A 20,069-nucleotide genomic window follows, 5' to 3' on the forward strand; every position below is an offset into this window, starting at 1 on the left:
AGATTTCCTTTGTGCCTCTTCCTCTAAGTCCTTAAGGAATGCAGTAAAGTGGTTTATTTCAGATTTTTCTTGTTTTCTAATATGTGATTGTATGGCTATGAGTTTTCCTCTCAGTACTGCTTTAGCTGTATCCCAAATATTTTGATAGCTTGTATCTTCATTTTTGTTTGTTTCCAGGAATATTTGGATTTCTTGCTTGAGTGCCTCTCTGACCCCAGTGGTTTTAAAGCAGCATGTTGTTCATTTCCCAAGTTTTGTGACTTTTAGTAATTTTATGTTTGCTGTTGAATGTTAGCTTTACTCCACTGTGGTCTGAGAAGATACTTGGGATGCCTTCAATACTCTTGAAATTCTTGATGCTGTCTTTGTAGCCTAATATGTGATGTATACTTGAGGATGTGTTGTGTGGATTTGAAAAGAATGTGTATTCCAGTTTTTGGGGGTGAACTCTGAAAATGTCCAGGATGTCTAGTCTATCCATCTCTTCATTTAATTTTCTTGTTTCTTTGTTGATTCTCTGCTTCATTGATCTGACTAAGTCTGAGAGTGGGGTTTTGAAGTTTCCCACTATTATTATATTACTATTGATATATTTTTGTAGTTCTTTAAGTAGATGTATTTAGATGGGCCCTTATTGGGTGCATAGATGTTAATAAATGTTAAGCCTTCTTGGTTGATTGATCCTCTAATCATTATGTAATGGTCTTGCCTATCTTTTATCACTTTATTTAACGTAAAGTCTATGGTGTCAGAGATGAGATTGGCTGTTCCTGCCTTAATTGTGGTCCATTAGCCTGTAGGATAGTTTTCCATTCTTTCACTTTAAGTCTGTGTTTTTTTGTTGTTGTTGTTTGGTTGGATTGTGTTTTCTGATCCATTCTCCCATCTGTGCCTTTTAATGGGTGAGTTTAAGCCACTGACATTTATTAATATTATGTATTTAAGGTATTGCATGCCATTATTCAACAATTTTGTGTTTACTCTGATATATGGCAAGTATTATGGTCATGTTCTTGTTTAGAAGAGGTCTTTTAGAACCTCTTTCAGGGCAGGCTTAGTGATGGTTGCCTCCTTTAACTGTTGCCTGTCTGAGAAGGTTTTGATTCCTACATCTAGTTTGAATGAAAGTCTAGCAGGATATATTATCCTTTGTTGAAACCCTTTTTCATTCAGGGCTCCATAGATATCTTGCCATTCTCTTCTGGGTTTTAGAGTTTGAGTGGAGAAGTATGCTGATAATCTTATGGGATTTCCCCTGTATGTGACTTTTTGTTTTCCTCTTGCAGCCTTTAGGATCCTTTCTTTATTCTTATTTCTTTTCATTGTAACTATGATGTGTCTTGGTGTCTTCAGGTCTGGGTTGATTCTGTTTAGGACTCTCTGAGCCTCTTGAATCTTAATGTCCTTTCCATTGTTTAGGTCTGGGAAGTTTTCTTCTATTATTTCCTCTAGAATGTTTACTTCCCCTTCCTCTCTTTATTCCTATGGTAGGCCAATTATATGAATGTTACTTCTTTTGAGATCATCCCATGTGTCTCTGTTGTTGGTTTCAGTGTCTCTCAATTTTTTTTTCTTAGTTTTCTCTAGCTCATCCTCTGTCTGGCTAATTCTGTTTTCTGCTTATTTTAATCTGCTTTCCCTTCCCTCAGCTTTATCTTAAATTCAGTTACAGTATTAGCTTGTTCTGCTAATTAGCCTTTTAGCTCCTCTTTTTCAGCTTTCTGTTCTCTAATTAACTCGAGGTAGCTTTTATTTTCCTTGAGGGTCTCATCTGTTGTTTCCATAACTCTGATAGCCTTTTCTTCCACAGTTATCTTAATTTCTGTGATTATTAGGTTTACTATTGCTTGCATACTTTTCTTATCTATGGTTACTTCTGACTGATTTTGGAGTTTATTCTGGCCTTCTGTCCTAATTCATTGTGGTAGCAATTTTATTTGCTCTTGATTTTTAAAAAAGGAATTTATTTATTTATTTATTTATTTATTTATTTATTTATTTATTCATGAGAGAGATAGGAGGAGAGAAAGAACCAGACATCACTCTGGTACATGTGCATCCAGGGATCGAACTCGGGACCTCATGGTTGAGATGCCAGTCCTTTATCCATTGTACCACCTCCCAGACCATAATTTGCTCTTGATTAACCATTTTGTTAAATTGATGTGGTTTGTATTTTTCTGTTCTGTTATTATTCAGCTGTTGTGTTTTGAGTACTAGCCACACTATAGTAAAGTCTTTTCACAAATGCAGTCACAAACCTCAGAAATTAAAAAGTAGTACCTGGAGCAAGGATTGATGAAGTTCAACCAATACCAGTTAGTCAAACATCTCCAGTCCAAGAAAAACAAACAAAGCCAAAAGAAAAAGGAGAGAAAGGAAAAAGGCAGAGGAAGAATAGACAATTATGCAAATCTACTGTCCACTGTAAATTCTTTTTTTTTTTTTAATTTTTTATTTAAGAAAGAATTAATGAACAAAAACATAAGGTAGGAGGGGTACAACTCCACACAATTCCCACCACCCAATCTCCATATCCCACCCCCTCCCATGATAGCTTTCCCATTCTCTAGCCCTCTGGGAGCATGGACCCAGGGTCATTGAGGGTTGCAGAAGGTAGAAGGTGTGGCTTCTGTAATTGCTTCCCCACTGAACATGGGTGTTGACTGGTCGGTCCATACTCCCAGTCAGCCTCTCTCTTTCCCTAGTAGGGTGTGTCTCTGGGGAAGCTGAGCTCCAGGACACATTGGTGGGGTCTTCAATCCAGGGAAGCCTAGTGAGCATCCTGGTGGCATCTGGAACCTGGTGATTGAAAAGAGAGTTAACATACGAAGCCTAACTATTTGTTGAGCAATCATGGATCCCAAGCTTGGAATAGTGGAGAAGAAGTGTTAGGGGGATACTCACTGCAAACTCTAGTGTACTTCTGCTTTCAGGTATATATTTTGCAGTAGTTTATGGATACGTGTGAACATAAGCTCTCTCTCACAGAAACTGGTGTATATCTAGGTTGTGGGACTTTGTTAGAAAGTGAACTACCTGAGATGAAATTAGAGTGTACTATAAAAGGAAAGGTCTCACCTGAGTAATGAAGCTGAAGGGTTGTCATTCCACACGTGAAGTCTCTGGACACATCTGAGGTGAAGCATATTGAGGTGGCAATTGTTGCGTTGGTTTGGTTGTGATCGGCAGATGCAATATTATTTGGTTTGGATTGGGAGATGTATACGGGAAAGTGGGCCCTATCCAAGGGTTCCAGGACTGGGGGAAGTAGGGGCTCTATAGTGGAGATGTGAGGTTTCTGCTGTCTTAGGGTTCAAAAAGACAATCGATAGTTAATGTTTTATCATCACATTATTTGTTAATTGGGTTAACTTTGAAAAGTCCTTTTGTTAGGGTTTGCTGCACAGTATCCAGTATCTTGTATATAGCTGTGCTATTGGATACTTCTAATCTACTTGGTCTAGGCTTTTGAGAGAGTCCGCATATTAAATACACAGCCTATATATTAAAAAGATTCAGTTTGTGTTTTGAAAAACTTTGAGACATACAATTGATTTTCCCCCTCTCATATTAATTAACTACTGATTTATATGTTTACATTTTGCTAGGAGTGTACATAAACACCATTCCCACCACCAAAGGACTGTGACCCATCCCTCCCGCCCACTCCCACCCCCCACTGACCCAGGAAACTGCATGTCTACCCCTCACCACTGGGTTTTTACTTTGGTGCCCTACTTACAATTTGATCAGGTCCTGCTTTTAGTTTCCCTTTCAGATCTTCTTAGTCAACTTCTGTTGATGAGTGGGATCATCCCATACTCAACTTTATCTTTCTGACTTAGTTCACTTAACATAATTCCTTCTAGCTCTGTCAAAGATGGGTCAGAGAAGGTGGGTTAATTGTTCTTGATAGCTGCGTAGTATTCCATTGTGTATATATACCAGAGCTTTCTCAGCCACTCATCTGTTGTTGGGCACCTGGGTTGCTTCCAGGTTTTAGCTATTATGAATTGTGCTGCTATGAGCATAGGAGTACACACCTCTTTTTGGTTGGGTGTTATGGAGTCCTTGGGGTATAAGCCCAGGAGAGGAATTACTGGATCATATGGAAGGTCCATGTCTAGCCTTCTGAGAGTTTTCCAGACTGATCTCCACAGAGGCTGTACCAATTTACATTCCCACCAGCAATGTAAAAGGGTTCCTCTGTCCCCACAAGCTCTCCAGCATTTGTTGCTGCTGTCCTTTTTGATGTATGCCATTCTTACAGGAGTGAGGTGCTATCTTAGTGTTGTCTTAATTTGCATTTCTCGGACAATCAGTGACCTAGAGCAGTTTTTCATATGTTTGTTAGCTTTTTGGATCTCCTCTGAGGTGAATGTTTTGTTCATATCCTCTGCCCATTTTTGGATGGGGTCATTTGCTTTTTTGGTGCTAAGTTTGCTGAGCTCTTTATATATTTTGGTGATTAGTTTCTTGTCTGATGTCTGGCATGTGAAGATCTTCTCCCATTCTGTGAGGGGTCTCTCTGTTTGTTTAATAGTTTCTTTGGATGTGCAGAAGCTTTTCAATTTGATGTAGTCCCATTGGTTTGTTTCTGCTTTAGTCTTCCTTGCAATTGGGTTTGATTCATCAAAGATGTCCTTAAAGTGTATGTGGAAAAGTGTTTTACCAATGTTTTCCCCTAAGTATTTTATTGTTTCTGGTCTGATATCTAGGTCTTTGATCCATTTGGAGTTGATTTTTGTTTCTGGTGAGATAAAGTGGTTCAATTTCATTCTTCTGCATGTTTCAACCCAGTTTTCCCAGCACCATTTATTGAAGAGAGCCTCCTTTTTCCATTTAATCCTTTGGGCCCCATTATCAAAGATTAGATGCCCATAGGTGTTGGGATTTACTTCTGGGCTTTCAATTCTGTTCCACTGGTCTGTATGCCTATTTTTGTTCCAGTACCATGCTGTTTTGATGATGATGGCTTTATAATATAGTTTAAGGTCTGGGAGTGTGATCTCTCCATTTCTGTTTCTTTTCCTTAAGATGGTTTTGGCAATTCTAGGTGTTTTCATGTTCCAGATAAATGATTGTAGTGTTTGTTCTATTCTCTTAAAGAAGCTTGGTGGAACTTTGATGGGTATTGCATTAAATTTGTATATGGCTCTGTGGAGAATATTCATTTTGATTATACTTATTCTTCCAATCCATGAGCATGGGATATTCCATTTCTTGGTATCAGTTTCTATTTCCTTGAGTAGCGACTCATAGTTTTCAGCATACAAGTCTTTCACTACTTTGGTCAACTTTATTCCTAGGTATTTGATTGATTTTGTTGAAACAGTAAATGGGAGTGATTTCTGGATGTCTTCTTCTTCAGATTTAGTGTTTACATAAAGAAATGCCACTGATTTTTGTACATTGATTTTGTAGCCTGATACCTTGCTATATTGCCTAATAACTTCCAGTAATTTTCTACTGGATTCTTTAGGTCTTTCTATGTATGCTATCATATCATCTGCAAATAGTGAGAGCTTGACTTCTTCCCTTCCAATCTGTATTCCTTTGATTTCTTTCTCTTGCCTGATTGCTATGGCAAGAACTTCCAATACTATGTTGAAGAGTAATGGTGACAATGGACAGCCCTGTCTACTCCCCGATCTGAGGGGGAATGCTTTCAGCTTCTGTCCATTGAGTATGATGTTGGCTGTAGGTTTGCTATATATAGACTCCACTGTCTTGAGTAATTTCCCATCTATTCCCATTTTTTGTAGAGTTTTGAGCATGAATGGGTGTCGGATTTTGTCAAAGGCTTTTTCTGCATCTATTGAGATAATCATGTGGTTTTTAGCTTTGCTTTTATTGATGTGGTGAATGACATTGATTGAATTACGGATGTTGATCCAGCCTTGCATTCCTGGGATGAATCCCACTTGGTCATGATGAACAATTTTTTGATGTGTTGCTGTATCCGTTTGGCCAAGATCTTGTTTAATATTTTGGCATCTATGTTCATCAGAGATATTGGTCTGTAGTTTTCCTTTTTTTGTTCTGTCCTTATCAGCTTTTGGTATCAGGGTGATGTTGGCTTCATAAAAGGTGGAAGGGAGTATTCCTGTTTCTTCAGTCTTATGGAATAGCTTAAGAAGTATGGGTATTAACTGTTTCCTGAAAGTTTTGTAGAATTCATTTGTGAAGCCATCTGGTCCAGGACTTTTGTTGTTGGGGAGATTCTTAATAACGGTTTCAACTTCTTTGTCTGTGATTGGTGCATTTAGATTTTGTAGTTCTTCTTGGTTCAGTTTTGGAAGGGCGTAGGTTTCTAGGAATTGTTCCATTTCTTCCAGATTCTCTAGCTTGGTGGCATATAGTTCTTTATAGAAGTTTCGCAGGATTCTCTGGATTTCTGTGGTGTCAGTTGTGATATCTCCTCCATCGTTTACAATTCTATTAATTTGAGTCTTCTCTCTTTTTTGTTTGGTTAGTCTGGCTAGGGATTTGTCAATTCTGTTTAATCTTTCAAAGAACCAACATTTGGCTTCATTGATCTTTTGTATGGTTCTTTTATTTTTGATGTTGTTTATTTCTGCTCTAACTTTAGTGATTTCTGTCCTTCTGGTTGCTCTAGGGTTACTTTGTTCCTCTTCCTCTAAGTCCTTGAGGTGTGCAGTAGAGTCGTTCATTTGAGCTTCTTCTTGGTGTTTAATATGTGATTGTATGGCTATAAGTTTCCCTCTCAGTACTGTTTTAGCTGTGTCCCAAATATTTTGATAGGTTGTGTCTTCATTTTCATTAGTTTCCAGGAACATTTGAATTTCCTGTTTGAGTGAGTCTCTGACCCAGTGGTTCTTAAGGAGCATGTTGTTTAGTTTCCAAATTCTGTGTCTTTTAATAATTTTCCGTTTGTTGTTAAATGTTAGTTTTACTCCACTGTGGTCTGAGAAGATACTTGGGATGATTTCAATGCTCTTGAATTTATTGATGCTGTCTTTGTGGCCTAACATGTGGTCTATCCTTGAGTATGTGTTATGTGGATTTGAAAAGAAGGTGTATTCCAGTTTTTTGGGGTGGAGGAGTCTGAAAATGTCCAAGAGGACTAGTCTGTCAATCTCTTCATTCAATTCTCTTGTATCTTTATTGGTTCTCTGCTTTGTTGATCTGTCTAAGTGTGATAGTGGGGTATTGAAGTCTCCCACTATTATTGTGTTACTATTGATGTATTTTTGAAATTCTTTCAGTAGATGCTTAATGTATTTAGATGGTCCCTCGTTGGGTGCATAGATGTTAATAATTGTTAAGTCTTCTTGGCTGATTGATCCTCTAATCATTATGTAATGTCCTTGCCTATCTTTTATTACTTTATTTAATTTAAAATCTATCGTGTCTGAGATGAGAATGGCTGTTCCTGCCCTTTTTTGTGGTCCGTTAGCCTGTATGATAGTTTTCCATCCTTTCACTTTAAGTCTGTGTTTATCTTGTTGTGACAGATGGGATTTTTGCAAGCAGCATATGGTTGGGTTATGTTTTCTGATCCATCCCCCCACCCTGTGCCTTTTGATGGGTGAGTTTAAGCCGTTGACATTTATTGATATTATGGATTTAATGTATTGTAGTGCCATTGTTCTAAAAAAAAATTTTTGTTTGCTCCTAAATATTGCAAGTATTATAGTGATGTTCTTGTTTATAAGAGGTCTTTTAGTACCTATTTCAGGGCCGGCTTGGTGATGGTTGCCTCCTTTAACTGTTGTTTATCTAAGAAGGTTTTGATCCCTCCATCTAGTTTGAAAGTCTAGCAGGATATATTATCCTTGGTTGAAACCCTTTTTCATTCGGGGCTCGATAGATATCTTGCCACTCCCTTCTCACTTTTAGAGTTTGAGTGGAGAAGTCTGTAGATAATCTTATGGGTCTTCCCTTGTGTGTGACTTTGTTTTTCTCTTGCAGCCTTTAGGATCCTTTCTTTATCCTTACTTCTTCTCATTGTGACTATGATGTGTTGGTGTCTTCAGGTCTGGGTTGATTCTATTTGGTACTCTCTGGGCCTCTTGAACCTTGATATCCTTTCTGTTATTCAGGTCTGGGAAGTTTTCTTGTATTATTTCTTCTAGAATGTTTGCTTCCCCTTCCTCTCTTTCTTCCTCTGGCATGCCAATTATACGAATGTTACTTCTTTTGAGATCATCCCATATGTCTCTGTTGTTGTTTTCAGTGTCTCTCAATCTCTTTTTAAGCTCTTTCACCTCTTTCTTTGTTTTCTCTAACTCATCCTCTGTCTGACTAATTCTGTTTTCTTTTTCTGTTAGTCTGCTTTCCCTTGCCTCAGCTTCTTTCTTCATTACAGCTATTTCAGCTTTCAGTTCTCTAATTGCCTCAAGATAATCAGTATTTTCCTTGGGGGTCTCAACTGTTGTTTCCCTAATACTGCCATTCCTTTCCTCCAATGTTATTTTCATTTCTGTGATTAATAAGTTTATTATTGCTTGCATACTTTTCTTATCTATGGTTACTTCTGGTTGATTTGTAGTTTCTTCTGGGCTCTTCATTCATTGGAGTAGCATTTTTATTTGTTTTTGATCTACCCATTTTTTTATTTATGTGTTTCTTTTTTTTTTTATTCTCTGTTGTTCCTCAGTTGTTGTGTCTTGAGTAAAAGCAACACCGTGCTAAATACCTTTATGACAATTGCACTCACCAACCTCAGGAATTACAGTAACAACTGAAGCAAGTATTGAAGCAGTTTAATCGTTACCAGTTAGCCAAGCAATTTCTCCAGTCCGTGAAAAAATAGTAACCAAATCCCAGTGAAGAAAGAGAAAAGAAAGAGAGGATAGCAAGAATAGACAGTTATGCAAATCTATTATCCACTGTATATTCTAGGGGTAACAAGAGGGGAAAGGGAACTACAGCAGAGATACACACATAGAGAGTCCACTCTGAGTCAGATTTCTTCCCCAAAATAATTCACAAATTCAGAAAGGCAAAGAAGAAGGAAGAAGTGTATGACAAGATTAAAAAAAAAAAGAGAGAGAGACAAGAGAGAGAAAAGGGAGAAGATAGGAAAAAGAGTTGTAATTAAAGAGCAGTGCAAGGAAATTCCCAAATGTTTATCAGTGAATTCAAAAAAGCACCCTGTTTGGTGGTATGGGGTATCCTGCTAGGAGCTGGTCCCCAGGGACTGCTTATGGGGGGGGAGGAGGTATGCTTAAAAATTAAAAGGAAGAAAAAAGAATTTTTTTCCCCTACTCTAATTCTTAACCCAAATTAAGTTATAGTCACCTCCTTGGTGTAACCGCTATGACCCCTTATTGGCTGGCCTGCTAAAGGCAGAAAATCCTACTGTTTGCAGGAGATGTGTTCGGAGCTCAGCGTCTAGCAGCTTCTCAGTCCGCCATCTTCTGGGAAACTCCCCCCCCCAGACGTTTTTTAAAGGATTTCTCGAAAATGAAAACTAGCTCCAAGTCCTTTGATCTAATGAGAGCTATACTTAAGAAGTCTTTGGATCTGCTCTCAGGGTCGCAGTTGTCCCTGGAGACTCCCAAGAGAAAGCCCCCGAGCTATAGTGCTCCCTCCGGGTCCTCTGCCGGCCGCCCCGCAGCACTCTGCAACCGGCGCAGGAGCCGCCTTCCCGGGCAGAGGACAATGCCCGGCGCACCCGCCTTGCCCGGCACCGCCTGGGAAGTCTGGAGTAGCCTGCCCGCTAGTCCGTGCCACCTTTACTCTAATTCTTAACCCAAATTAAATTATAGTCACCTCTTTGGTGTCACCACTAGGACCCCTTATTGACTGGCCTGCTAAAGGCAGAAAATCCTGCTGTTTCCAGAAGATGTGATCAGAGCACACGCTGCTAGCAGCTTCTCAGTCTGCCATCTTCCTGGAACCTCTCTGTCCACTGTAAATTCTAAGGATAGCAAGAGGAGAAAGGAAAGTAGAATAGAAGAACAAAGAGATATACTCCAAGAAAGAGAGAGAGAAAGAATGAAAGAGAGATCACTCTGAGTCAGATTTATTCCACAAAATAATTTACAGACTAGTGTCAGTGACTTGAGAAAGCAAAAGAAGAAGAAAAAAGAAAAACAGTGAATGGAAAGAGTTGCTTTCTTTTTTTTTTAAATTAGCTAGGAGGAGAGAAAAAGAAGGGTGGAGGGAAAAGGAAAAGGCTGGCCCAGGGAGGCTGATTCTGTGGTGGGGAGTAAGGGTGAGTCCATAAGTAGTCAGGCCAAATGTTTTCCTTTCTTTGTTCTTTTGGCCTCTGTTTGCCAGCCCAAGAGTGGGTTATAGAACTCTTTTGGTGTCACCCTGACCACCCCTTATTCACCCTTTATGTGGATGGCCCAGATATCCTACCTTCTCCAGAGAATCCCAGATTGTAAGCTTCTTCTTTTTGGAGCTTATACCAGGTGTTGTCTCTAGGTCACCATCAGAACAATATCTCTGGCGAATATGATGTTAAGATAGTGAAAGAAATTCTAGCTAATCAGATACAGCAGTATATTAAAAAAAAAAAAGGTGCAATATGTCTAAGTGGAATTTATCCCAGAAACACAAGGCTGGTTCAATATACATAAATCAATAAATGTGATTTACTACATTAATAAGAGAAACACCAATAAAACACATGATTATCTCAATAGAGTCAAGGAAAGCCTTTGACAAAATTAAACTTCACTTCATATTCAAACATGACAAAATATGGAAATAGATAGAAAATTCCTTAATCTAGACAGGGTTACTGTTCAACACAGTGCTGAAAGTTCTTGCCAGAGCAATCGGGCAGGAGCAGGGAACTAAAGGACTACAGATTGGAAGAGAAGTCAAACTGTCACTATTTGAAGATGATATGATAGTAAACATAGAAAAACCTAAAGACTCCACCTTCAGGCTTATGGAATGATCAGGTAATATAATATTTTACCAACTACAAAATTAATATAAAAAAATCAGTGGCATTCTTTTATGCAAAAACTAAGTCAGAAGAAGTTCAAAAATCAGTCCTTTCAATGCAGCACCAAACACTGAGAAATTTTACACATGTACAAACAACAGTATTTACTGTTGCTTGTAGACCAGTAATCTCCCAATACAAAATTAAAACAAAAAATATCTGTGAATAAACCTAAAAAAAGAAGTGAGAGACTTGTATGTTGAAAAGTATGAGTCAATATTCAACAAAATATAAAAAGATGCAAAGAAATGGAAAGATAATTCCATGTTCACGGGTTAGAAGACTTAACATAATCAAAATGTATATTCTATCCATACACAAATTAATGGAATCCTCATGGAGTCCATACCATTTTTTTAAAAAAGAGAATAGAACAGAAGATACAAAAATTTTCCTGGAGCTAGAAAAAATATCTAGAATTGCAAAAGTAATCTTGAGAGAAAAGAACAGAATTGGAGGCAGTACGCTTTCAGATCTCAAATTGTATTATAGGTCTGTTGTAGTAAAAATTTCATGGTACTGTAATAAAAATTGACACACTGACCAGTGGTATAGAATTGAGACTCAAGGAATAAGACCTCTCACATATGGACATGTAAGTTTTGTCAAGGGGGCCCAAACTATTAAGTGGAGAAAGGAGAGTCTCTTCAGCAAATGGTGTTGGGAAAATTGGGTTGGAATGTGCAGAAGAATTAAACTGAACCACTACATTTCACCACACACAAGAGTAAACTCCAAGTGGATCAAGGACGTGAATGTTATAGAAGAAACTATCAAATACTTAAAGGAAGATATTGGAAGAGCTCTATTCCATCTAAATTATATAGGCATCTCCAGTGACACAAATCCAATTGCAAGGAAGACAAAACCACAAATAAACCAAAGGAAATACATCAAATTGAAAAGCATCTGCACAGCAAAAGAAACCATCAGCCAAACAAAGAGACTCCTAAAGAGCTCACCAAACTCAGCAACAGAAACCAAGCGTCCCCTTCCATAAGTGGGGAGGGGATATGAAGAGAATAATCACCAGAGAAGAGATTCAAAAGGTCAACAGATTTATGAAAAAATGCTCCAAGTCATTTATTGTCAGAGAAATACAAATAAAGACAATGAGATACCACTTTACTCCTGTGAAAATGTCATACATCAGAAAGGAAAGTAACAACAATGCTGGAGAAGTCATGGGGGAAGGGATCTCTCCTGCACTGCTAGTGGGAATGTAAATCAGTCCAAGCCCTGTTGACAGCCATTTAGAGACCTCTCAGAAGGCTACCCTATGTCCTGGCAATTCCTGTTCTGGGAGGATATATTCTAAGTATCAAAACACCCATCCAAAAAGACCAGTGTATAACTATGTTCACATCAGCACAATTTGTAATGGTAAAATCCTGGAAGCAACCTAGGTGTAGAACAACAGATGAATGACTGAGAAAGTTGTGGTATATATAGACACAGGAATACTACTCAGGTATTAAGAATGACAGATTCACTTCTCCACCTCACTTTGGATGGAGCTTGAAGGAATCATGTTAATTGAGATAAGCTAGAAATAAGGAGATGAGTATTTGTTGATCTTACTCATAGACAGAAGTTGAGAAATGAGAACAGAAAGGGAAACACAAGGTAGAACTTGGACTGTGTTTGGTGTATTGCACCAAAGTGAAGGACTCTGGGGTGAACGGAGGCTTCCAGGTCCTGGTTCATAATGGTGGAGGAGGACCTAAGCTGGGAGTGGGAGTGTTTTGCAGAAAACTGAGAGATTTTACATATCAACCAACAGTTATACCTACTATAAACTAAGAACTCCCCATAATAAAATTGAAAAATAAATATATAATCATTTATTATCCCACTTCTCAACTTATGGATCTCTGAAAAATTTTCCAGATTCAGAATCATCTAATTGGTTACTATTTATTTATTTTTAATTCATATTTATTTATTGGATAGAGATAGCCAGAAATTGAGAGGAAGGGGAAGATAGAGAGGGAAAAAGAGAGACACCTGTAGCACTGTATCACCAGGTGGGGACTGACAGATTGAACATGGCTCCTTGTGCATCGTAACATGTGAGCTCAACCAGGTGGGTCATAACCCAGCCCCTTAACTAGTTATTTATGTAAATGACAAAGGGTCATGGAGAACATCTTAGAAATGCTTATAGTATATAACTACACATATTTTGGTATCTTTCTTCTTCATTGCCCCTTCTTTAACTAAAAAAGATTTTTTATGTGGTTGTTCTCTCTTCTTCCCTCCCACCTCCTCCCCCTTCTTTCCTCTGCTACTGCTTCCTCTTTTCCCTCCCTCCTCCTTTCCGTTGTTCTTTCCTCTTGCCTCCTTCCCACAGAGCATTTGATAAGTGTTAGGTAATTTGATTATTTTTTTAAGCTCATATCTTCTGCTAACTAGTTGAGTGACTTTACAAAAGGGTTTTGCAAATACAACCTTATAACCAGAGACCACCTACCATCTGTATTTGTAAATAAAATTATATTAGAATGCAGCCATGCTTATTTACTTGTGTATGAATACTCTGTGGTACAATGCAGAGATGAATATTTGTGACAGAACTGTGTGACACAGATCCTAAAATATTTACTATCTACATCTCTTCAGAAATAAAGCTAAGCCACAGCTTGATCCTCTTATCTTACCCTCCTTATCTTACTTGATCCTCAACTTCCCCATCTGTAAACTTAGGGAGTTATGTTAGATTATCCTCAGAACCCATATCCATAAATTTATATTATTTTATAACTCTGCCTTCATATCTTTCTTATCTCATATTCATCATTGTACACTGTGGCATCAAACTCTCTACATTTTAATGTACTTAATCAATTTATTAGTACCTAGTACTGATAAGCCACCATGAAGTAGCCCTTAATAAGCTTTCCTCTTCAGAAGCTTGTAACATTGGCTAAAAGACATAGTTACAAGGTTTAGAATATATATGTATATAGTATCATACTAAATTAAGGGATGATGATTAAGGAATTCAAAGGAAAGAGATAACTGCGGACTGAGATGACTAGGGGGATCCTACAGAGAAAGTTGAGATGATTTTTAAGAACAGTTGTGCATGACTCTACAGAATACTATATCTATGGTCTCTTTAAAACAATTGTTTTCTAATTTTAGAGTGCATGAAAATCACCAAGGTTGATAGGAAGAAAATTTATGGAGCCCATACTTAGAGATTCTGATATAGATCTGGGGTACAGCTCAGAAATATATATTTTTCCACGAAGAGTGCCGCAGGTGATTCTGACAGACCTAGAAAAGTTTCTTGCTTTCAGAAATAGTACTCTTTTATTTATAATTTGCTAAGTAATGTTTTATTTTGGGAATTTACACTAGGTTTAGCTGAGTCTTATTAAACCATGATTTTTTTTTTTTGGTGACTATGAGGAATTTCATTGTTTATGGGACAATTAGTTCAATGACTTTTCCCTCTCCTTTTAGGAAATCTGAGCTTTCCCAGGTCAAGAACAGCCAAGGACTCTATTTCTAAAGGCCATTGAACTTCTTTAGATAAGTCCAGAGGAGGAACTTGAGATCAATACAGCTGTTGTGTCTGATAGCTGAATATAAATCACTAGAAAGACTGAGAACACTAACTGCTTTTTCTGGCATTCGACTCAGCCTTTTTGTTGTGAGGTCCTTCTTTCTGCAAAGCTGGCTGGGATCAGCACAGTGGATCAAAAGAAAACTCATAATAAGACAGCTTGGGCTTCACCAGTCTCTATCCCAAAAGATATCAGTGATGACTTAAACATATCACAAGACAGTCAAGATGGAGAAGATGGACTCCACATGTGGGAGGATGACCCACTGAAGAGAAGTTTGGAATCATCAGCAGAGCCACTGGAGGAGACACTTAAGATTCATGACATTTCACAAGATCAGGTCAAACCTCCAGTTCAAGAGAAAAAGATACATCCGCTCCCAAAAAAGCATAGGCATGTTAGGAGGACAACAAGGGGGAAAAGGGTGAGAAAGAGCAAGAGGAAGGAGCGAGTAGAAACCCACTGTCCCCCTGTTCATCTAATACCTTTGGCACCACCACAAAGTGAAGAAGATGAAGTGGTCGATGTACAGCCATCACTGCACAGTGCACAGGAAGGTGATTCTGAGTTTCCTAATAAGGTACGAATGGTGGGGAAATTATGGGTTTACCACATTGGATAGGGATAGGGAAAATAATGTCAACTCTTTAGCTAGAGTAGGAGAAGTTGGAGATTATGCACTGGAAGAAATAGGATTCTCGGGTTTAGAGTCAACAAACTGATATAAAGGGTTATGTTCTTTTTGTATATGTGTGTTGTCAATAGGAGTTTTCAATTTCTTTCTTCTACTTGTAGGTCAAAGTACAGCGTCCGAATGAGGGTGCCTGTGTGGTATATCAGGAATGTCAGATACAGCCCTATGAGTTCTCCTCATCCCCAGAGCCTGGACCCTCTTCTCCTGGAATGACATCCTTAGCATCACCATCACTCTGCTTTGGCAGTTTCTTAAGCTGTGTTTGTCAGACCTTCTCAAGGTCTAAGAAGTCTACCAGAAGTGAGGGCAAGAAGGTTGAGGCAGAATGTGATCCCAAGGCTCTGAGATCTGCCATATTGAAGGGTGTGGGCAAAAACAAAGTGGAACCTAACCAAAGTCTGTAGCAAGTTGAAATAGATACAGGTTTTCTTTGTGTTTAGTTTTATAGTTTTCTCCATATTTTTGTTCCTGTTATTTGAATTCTTGTCTGTTAGAGAAGGGCTACTTTTGTACTGAGATCTTCAGATCTAAAGAGGTAGTAAAAGGCTAAGTGACTTAGAGGAGCTTAACGTTATACCGAACAGTGGATTTTTCCTACTCCTACTTCTATTTACTTAGGTGAGATTCACTCTGGTACAGTAGTCTCCTAAATTCATGCATATTTCACTCATCTATTCAGCTGGCTTAATTTTAACTAACACCTCTGAGGATGGAAACAATACATTTTCATCATTTTAAATAACATCTCTTGATATCTATGATCAAGTTAGAGACTCCTCCTTTCTGTTCTTCTCACTTTCTTTTTACTGTTGGTTAGAGACATATCTTACATTTTCATTTTCAGCATATTATTTAAATTCTGTCACTTTCTGTTTGATTTGGATATGCTCTAGGGGTGGTGATTGTTCTTGGGTAGGATATATCATTTTTCACATTTCTTAAACACCTTTGGGTTTTCTTTTTGTCACTTATTAGTAGGATATCTGGCTCTTCTTTTCTGAAGAGCACTCTGGTTTAAATTAATTTAATGACTTCCTTAGAGTGAATAGATTTACGATCTGAGTTTCCCTGTAGCTTTAATTACCTGCTGTTATATCCTGTTTTTTTGTCTTGTGTCCCACTTCATTTAAGAATAGTAAATAAAAAATAAATGTATGAAGTATCTGTATTTGAAGAGAGGTGTGTATTTTCTTCTTTCTTTTTTTTAATTTTTTTTTATTTTCTTCTTTCTTTAAGACTAATCTGGATAGTTACTACACCAAAACTGGAGAAGATAGCCAGTACATTTGTTCTTTTCTTGTCTAGATCAGGTCTTTTTACTGTTGGAAGAATATAATTGGGAAGGGAATGGAAAAGACTTGTAAGAGAAGTGGATTTACTTGGATTGACCATAAAGAAGTCTTCTGATGTGTTCAAGATCTCAAATTAGAATTATAAATTTTGCAAAATGTAGTATTTAATGCTTATAATAAAATGGAACACCTTTCTAAAGTGAGTTGTGATTCGATACCTCTAGCTTCTTAAAAAATTGTCAGTTTCTTGCATAAGACATTATGGTGTTTTAGTGGAACTCACTGACCATATAAATGGGTCCAGCCTATTATATAGCATTATAAATAGTCTAAACAATATTTTTGTTTGTATTTTCTAAGTTTAATATAAGAAGCACAGTTTCAGGCAAGACATAATGTATGTGTTATCCTGAATCATAGAGCTTATTATTAAGAAGTTCAAAGGAAGATACATATAAGCAATGTTAGTCAACATTTTATTACTGTTACTCCTTATTATAAGATGTTTCAGGATGAACTGTACTATTATAGAAAATATATTAGAATCAGCTTAGTTAGTCATATCCTTGGTGCCATGTACATGACTGATTTTCACATACAGTTCATTTATTCTAAATTTAGAGTGAACATTTCACATAAGGAAAATCTATTCAAAAGTTTAGTTTTGAAATTCTTATCAGTCACATATAGGAGAAAATGTGTCAGTGTCTCTTCTGATACATTTATTTGTAAACAAAGAAACAAATGTTCTTAGATTTAAAATTCTGTGTTGTTATCTTTGTGGTTAGAGTTATTAAACATGGTTTATGACTTAATAAAATTGTTTTCTTTCTTTCTTTTTTTTTGCTCTGGGGGTCAAACCCAGAGTTTCATAATACATATGACATGTGTGGTTTGCTGTTAAACTGTATCCCTGACCAATAAAATTGTTTTTGAAAAAATATAATTAGAAAAATAGTACAACTATCAAAGTAAAAACAAATTGAAAACATATAAAACTTACTACTGCTGATGAGAGACAAAATGTGGGGAGTATTTGCTTCTTATTGTTCTTACTTGGGCTTTATCACTCTGGGTTGACATGTTCAAGCAGAAAGAGAGAAATAGAGCAAGACAGAGAGAGAGAGAGGGAAAGAGACCACAGCCCTCTGCTTTCCCCCACAGTGTGGTAGTGGTGGTGGGGCTTGTTGCATGCATAGCAAAGCAGGTACCTGCCCAGATGAGCTACCTTTATGACCTGATAGGAGTTATTTTACAAATACTGTTTATCCTATAAAGCAGAAAAATTAATATTGTGAATGTGGTACAAAGACTGAAAAGTATAAAGGTGCTCAGATTTAACGTGGTTATTTCCTTTTTTCTTCCCATTGGGACTCAGAAAGCTAGATAAACATCAAGTGTATTTATTGTCACAGGTTGATTAAACTAAAACTTAACAAGTTAACTACATTTTCCAATGATTCTTCTTAGATCACTCATTATACCTGATAGCAAATCAGGTACTTAACTACTAATTTATATGTTTATTATCTACATATAATTGTTTTTGCTAGAATTCTTGCCCAGCATTCCATACTGGAGTACTTCCTGCTAACTATTTTGTTTTTGTTACCTAACCCTTACATTATTGTCTGAATTCTTTTTTCAAAATATATATATTTATTTATTTTCCCTTTTGTTGCCCTTGTTTTTTGTTGTTGTATTAGTTATTATTATTGATGTCATTGTTGTTAGATAGGACAGAGAGAAATGTAGAGAGGAGGGGAAGACAGAGAGGGAGAGAAAGGTAGACACCTGCAGACCTGCTTCACCGCCTGTGAAGTGACACCCCCCCCCCCCCGGAATTGGGGAGCTGGGGGCTCGAACCGGTATCCTTATGCCAGTCCTTGCACTTTGTGCTACCTGTGCTTAACCTGCTGCGCTACCCTATTGTCTGAATTCTAAGGAACATCAAGTTTCCTTGGTAAAAAAACTGGCTAATTTAAAATCATATAGTCAGTAGGGAGGGTTTTATTATTAACTAGGTTTTTCATAGAACATTGACAGACATTATCTAGTCTTGCCATCTTCTTTTGTTAAGGAACTTAAAGAAATGAAGCAAGGGGTAAACTTCAGTAGGGGGGAACTAATGCTGCAGGTGTAGGTGTCTCCCTGTCTCTCTCCTTGTCTATCCCCCTTTCTTTTCTATTTATCTCTGTCTATAAAAATAAAAACAAAATAATGATACACATTCTTGAGTTGACATAGCTGTTTACTTAATTACAAATCTATAATGAATACTGGCTGATACTAGACTAAATATTGTGTCTTCTGTGCATTATTTATAATCTTTAAAAAGCAGTTTTGCATAGGATCTGTGTAATGCTTTTTTAATTTTAAATTTCTTTATTGGGGAATTATTGCTTTACATTCAACAGTAAATACAATAGTTTCCCAGTTTTCATAACATTTCCCAGTTTTCCAAATGCTTTTTTTAATTTACAGATAAGATAATTATTTAAGTGTTTTTAGGGCGGGGGTAGATAGCATAATGGTTATGCAAAGACTCTCATGCTTGAGGCGCCAAAGTCCCAGGTTCAATCCCCGGCACCAGAGTAAGACAAAGTTGTGTAGTACTCTGGTGTTTCTCTCTGTGTCTTTCTCTCTGCATCTCTCTCAAAATAAAATAAATAGAATACTTTTAAAAAAAAGGCAGTACTTTTTTAAATATTTATTTTATTTATTTATTCCCTTTTGTTGCCCTTGTTGTTTTATTGTTGTAGTTATTATTGTTGTTGTCGTTGTTGGATAGGACAGAGAGAAATGGAGAGAGGAGGGGAAGACAGAGAGGAGGAGAGAAAGATAGACACCTGCAGACCTGCTTCACCACCTGTGAAGCGACTCCCCTGCAGGTGGGGAACCGGGGTTCGAACCGGGATCATTATGCCGGTCCTTGTGCTTTGCGCCACCTGCGCTTAACCCGCTGCGCTACAGCCCGACTCCCGGCAGTACTTCTTTTTAAAAAAAGAATTTTTAAAAGAAAGTTTTAAAGACTGTTAAGCCATGATATAGAATCCAGAGCAGGGCTCTTGTCTCCAAAGCTTGTACTCACTACATCTGGGGTCTCAGTGTTATTTTATAAAATATCTTTTCTTTTTTTTAAATAGCCTCCAGGATTGTCACTGGGGCTTGATGCCTGCCTGAGAAATCCACTGCTCCTGGTGGCCATTTGTTTTTAATTTCCTTTTTTTGCCCCTTTCCTTATAGGATAGAGAGAAATTGAGGGAGGGGAAGGGAGAGATGGAGAAATACCTACAGCACTTGCTTCACCACTTGTGAAGCTTTTCCCTTGCAGGTGGGGGGGGGGGTTATAAAATATTTTTGTTTCAAATCTAACTTTGTAATGCCAAGGATAGACAATATTTGTCTAATTTAGATTTTAAACCTATTGCATGTACAATAAAATCAAGCCAGGAAGAAAAATCACTGATTGGAAGATTCTTTCTTCCAGATAAAATGTTTGGGTTGGTCGGCAAATAATAAAATAATTAAGCTAAGAGTCATTGACTAACATGTAGTATAAAGAGTTTTAA

The 20,069-nt window shown here is 37.5% G+C and overlaps 1 protein-coding gene across 1 annotated transcript in view; it reads left to right on the forward strand.

The window, feature by feature from the left end:
- The window catches only part of LOC103107560 (uncharacterized), a 90,533-nt gene extending 73,833 nt beyond the window's left edge, over nt 1-16,700 (forward strand). The window contains exons 2-3 of the mRNA XM_060197007.1: nt 14,408-15,091; nt 15,307-16,700. Of these exons, the coding sequence (XP_060052990.1) occupies nt 14,759-15,091; nt 15,307-15,609 (636 nt within the window). The 5' untranslated portion in view covers nt 14,408-14,758 and the 3' untranslated portion in view covers nt 15,610-16,700. The remainder of the gene's footprint in view (nt 1-14,407; nt 15,092-15,306) is intronic.
- The last annotated feature ends 3,369 nt before the right edge of the window (nt 16,701-20,069 follow it).

The sequence above is a fragment of the Erinaceus europaeus genome, chromosome 9, assembly GCF_950295315.1.
Source record: "Erinaceus europaeus chromosome 9, mEriEur2.1, whole genome shotgun sequence".
NCBI classification, from domain to species: Eukaryota; Metazoa; Chordata; class Mammalia; order Eulipotyphla; family Erinaceidae; genus Erinaceus; species Erinaceus europaeus.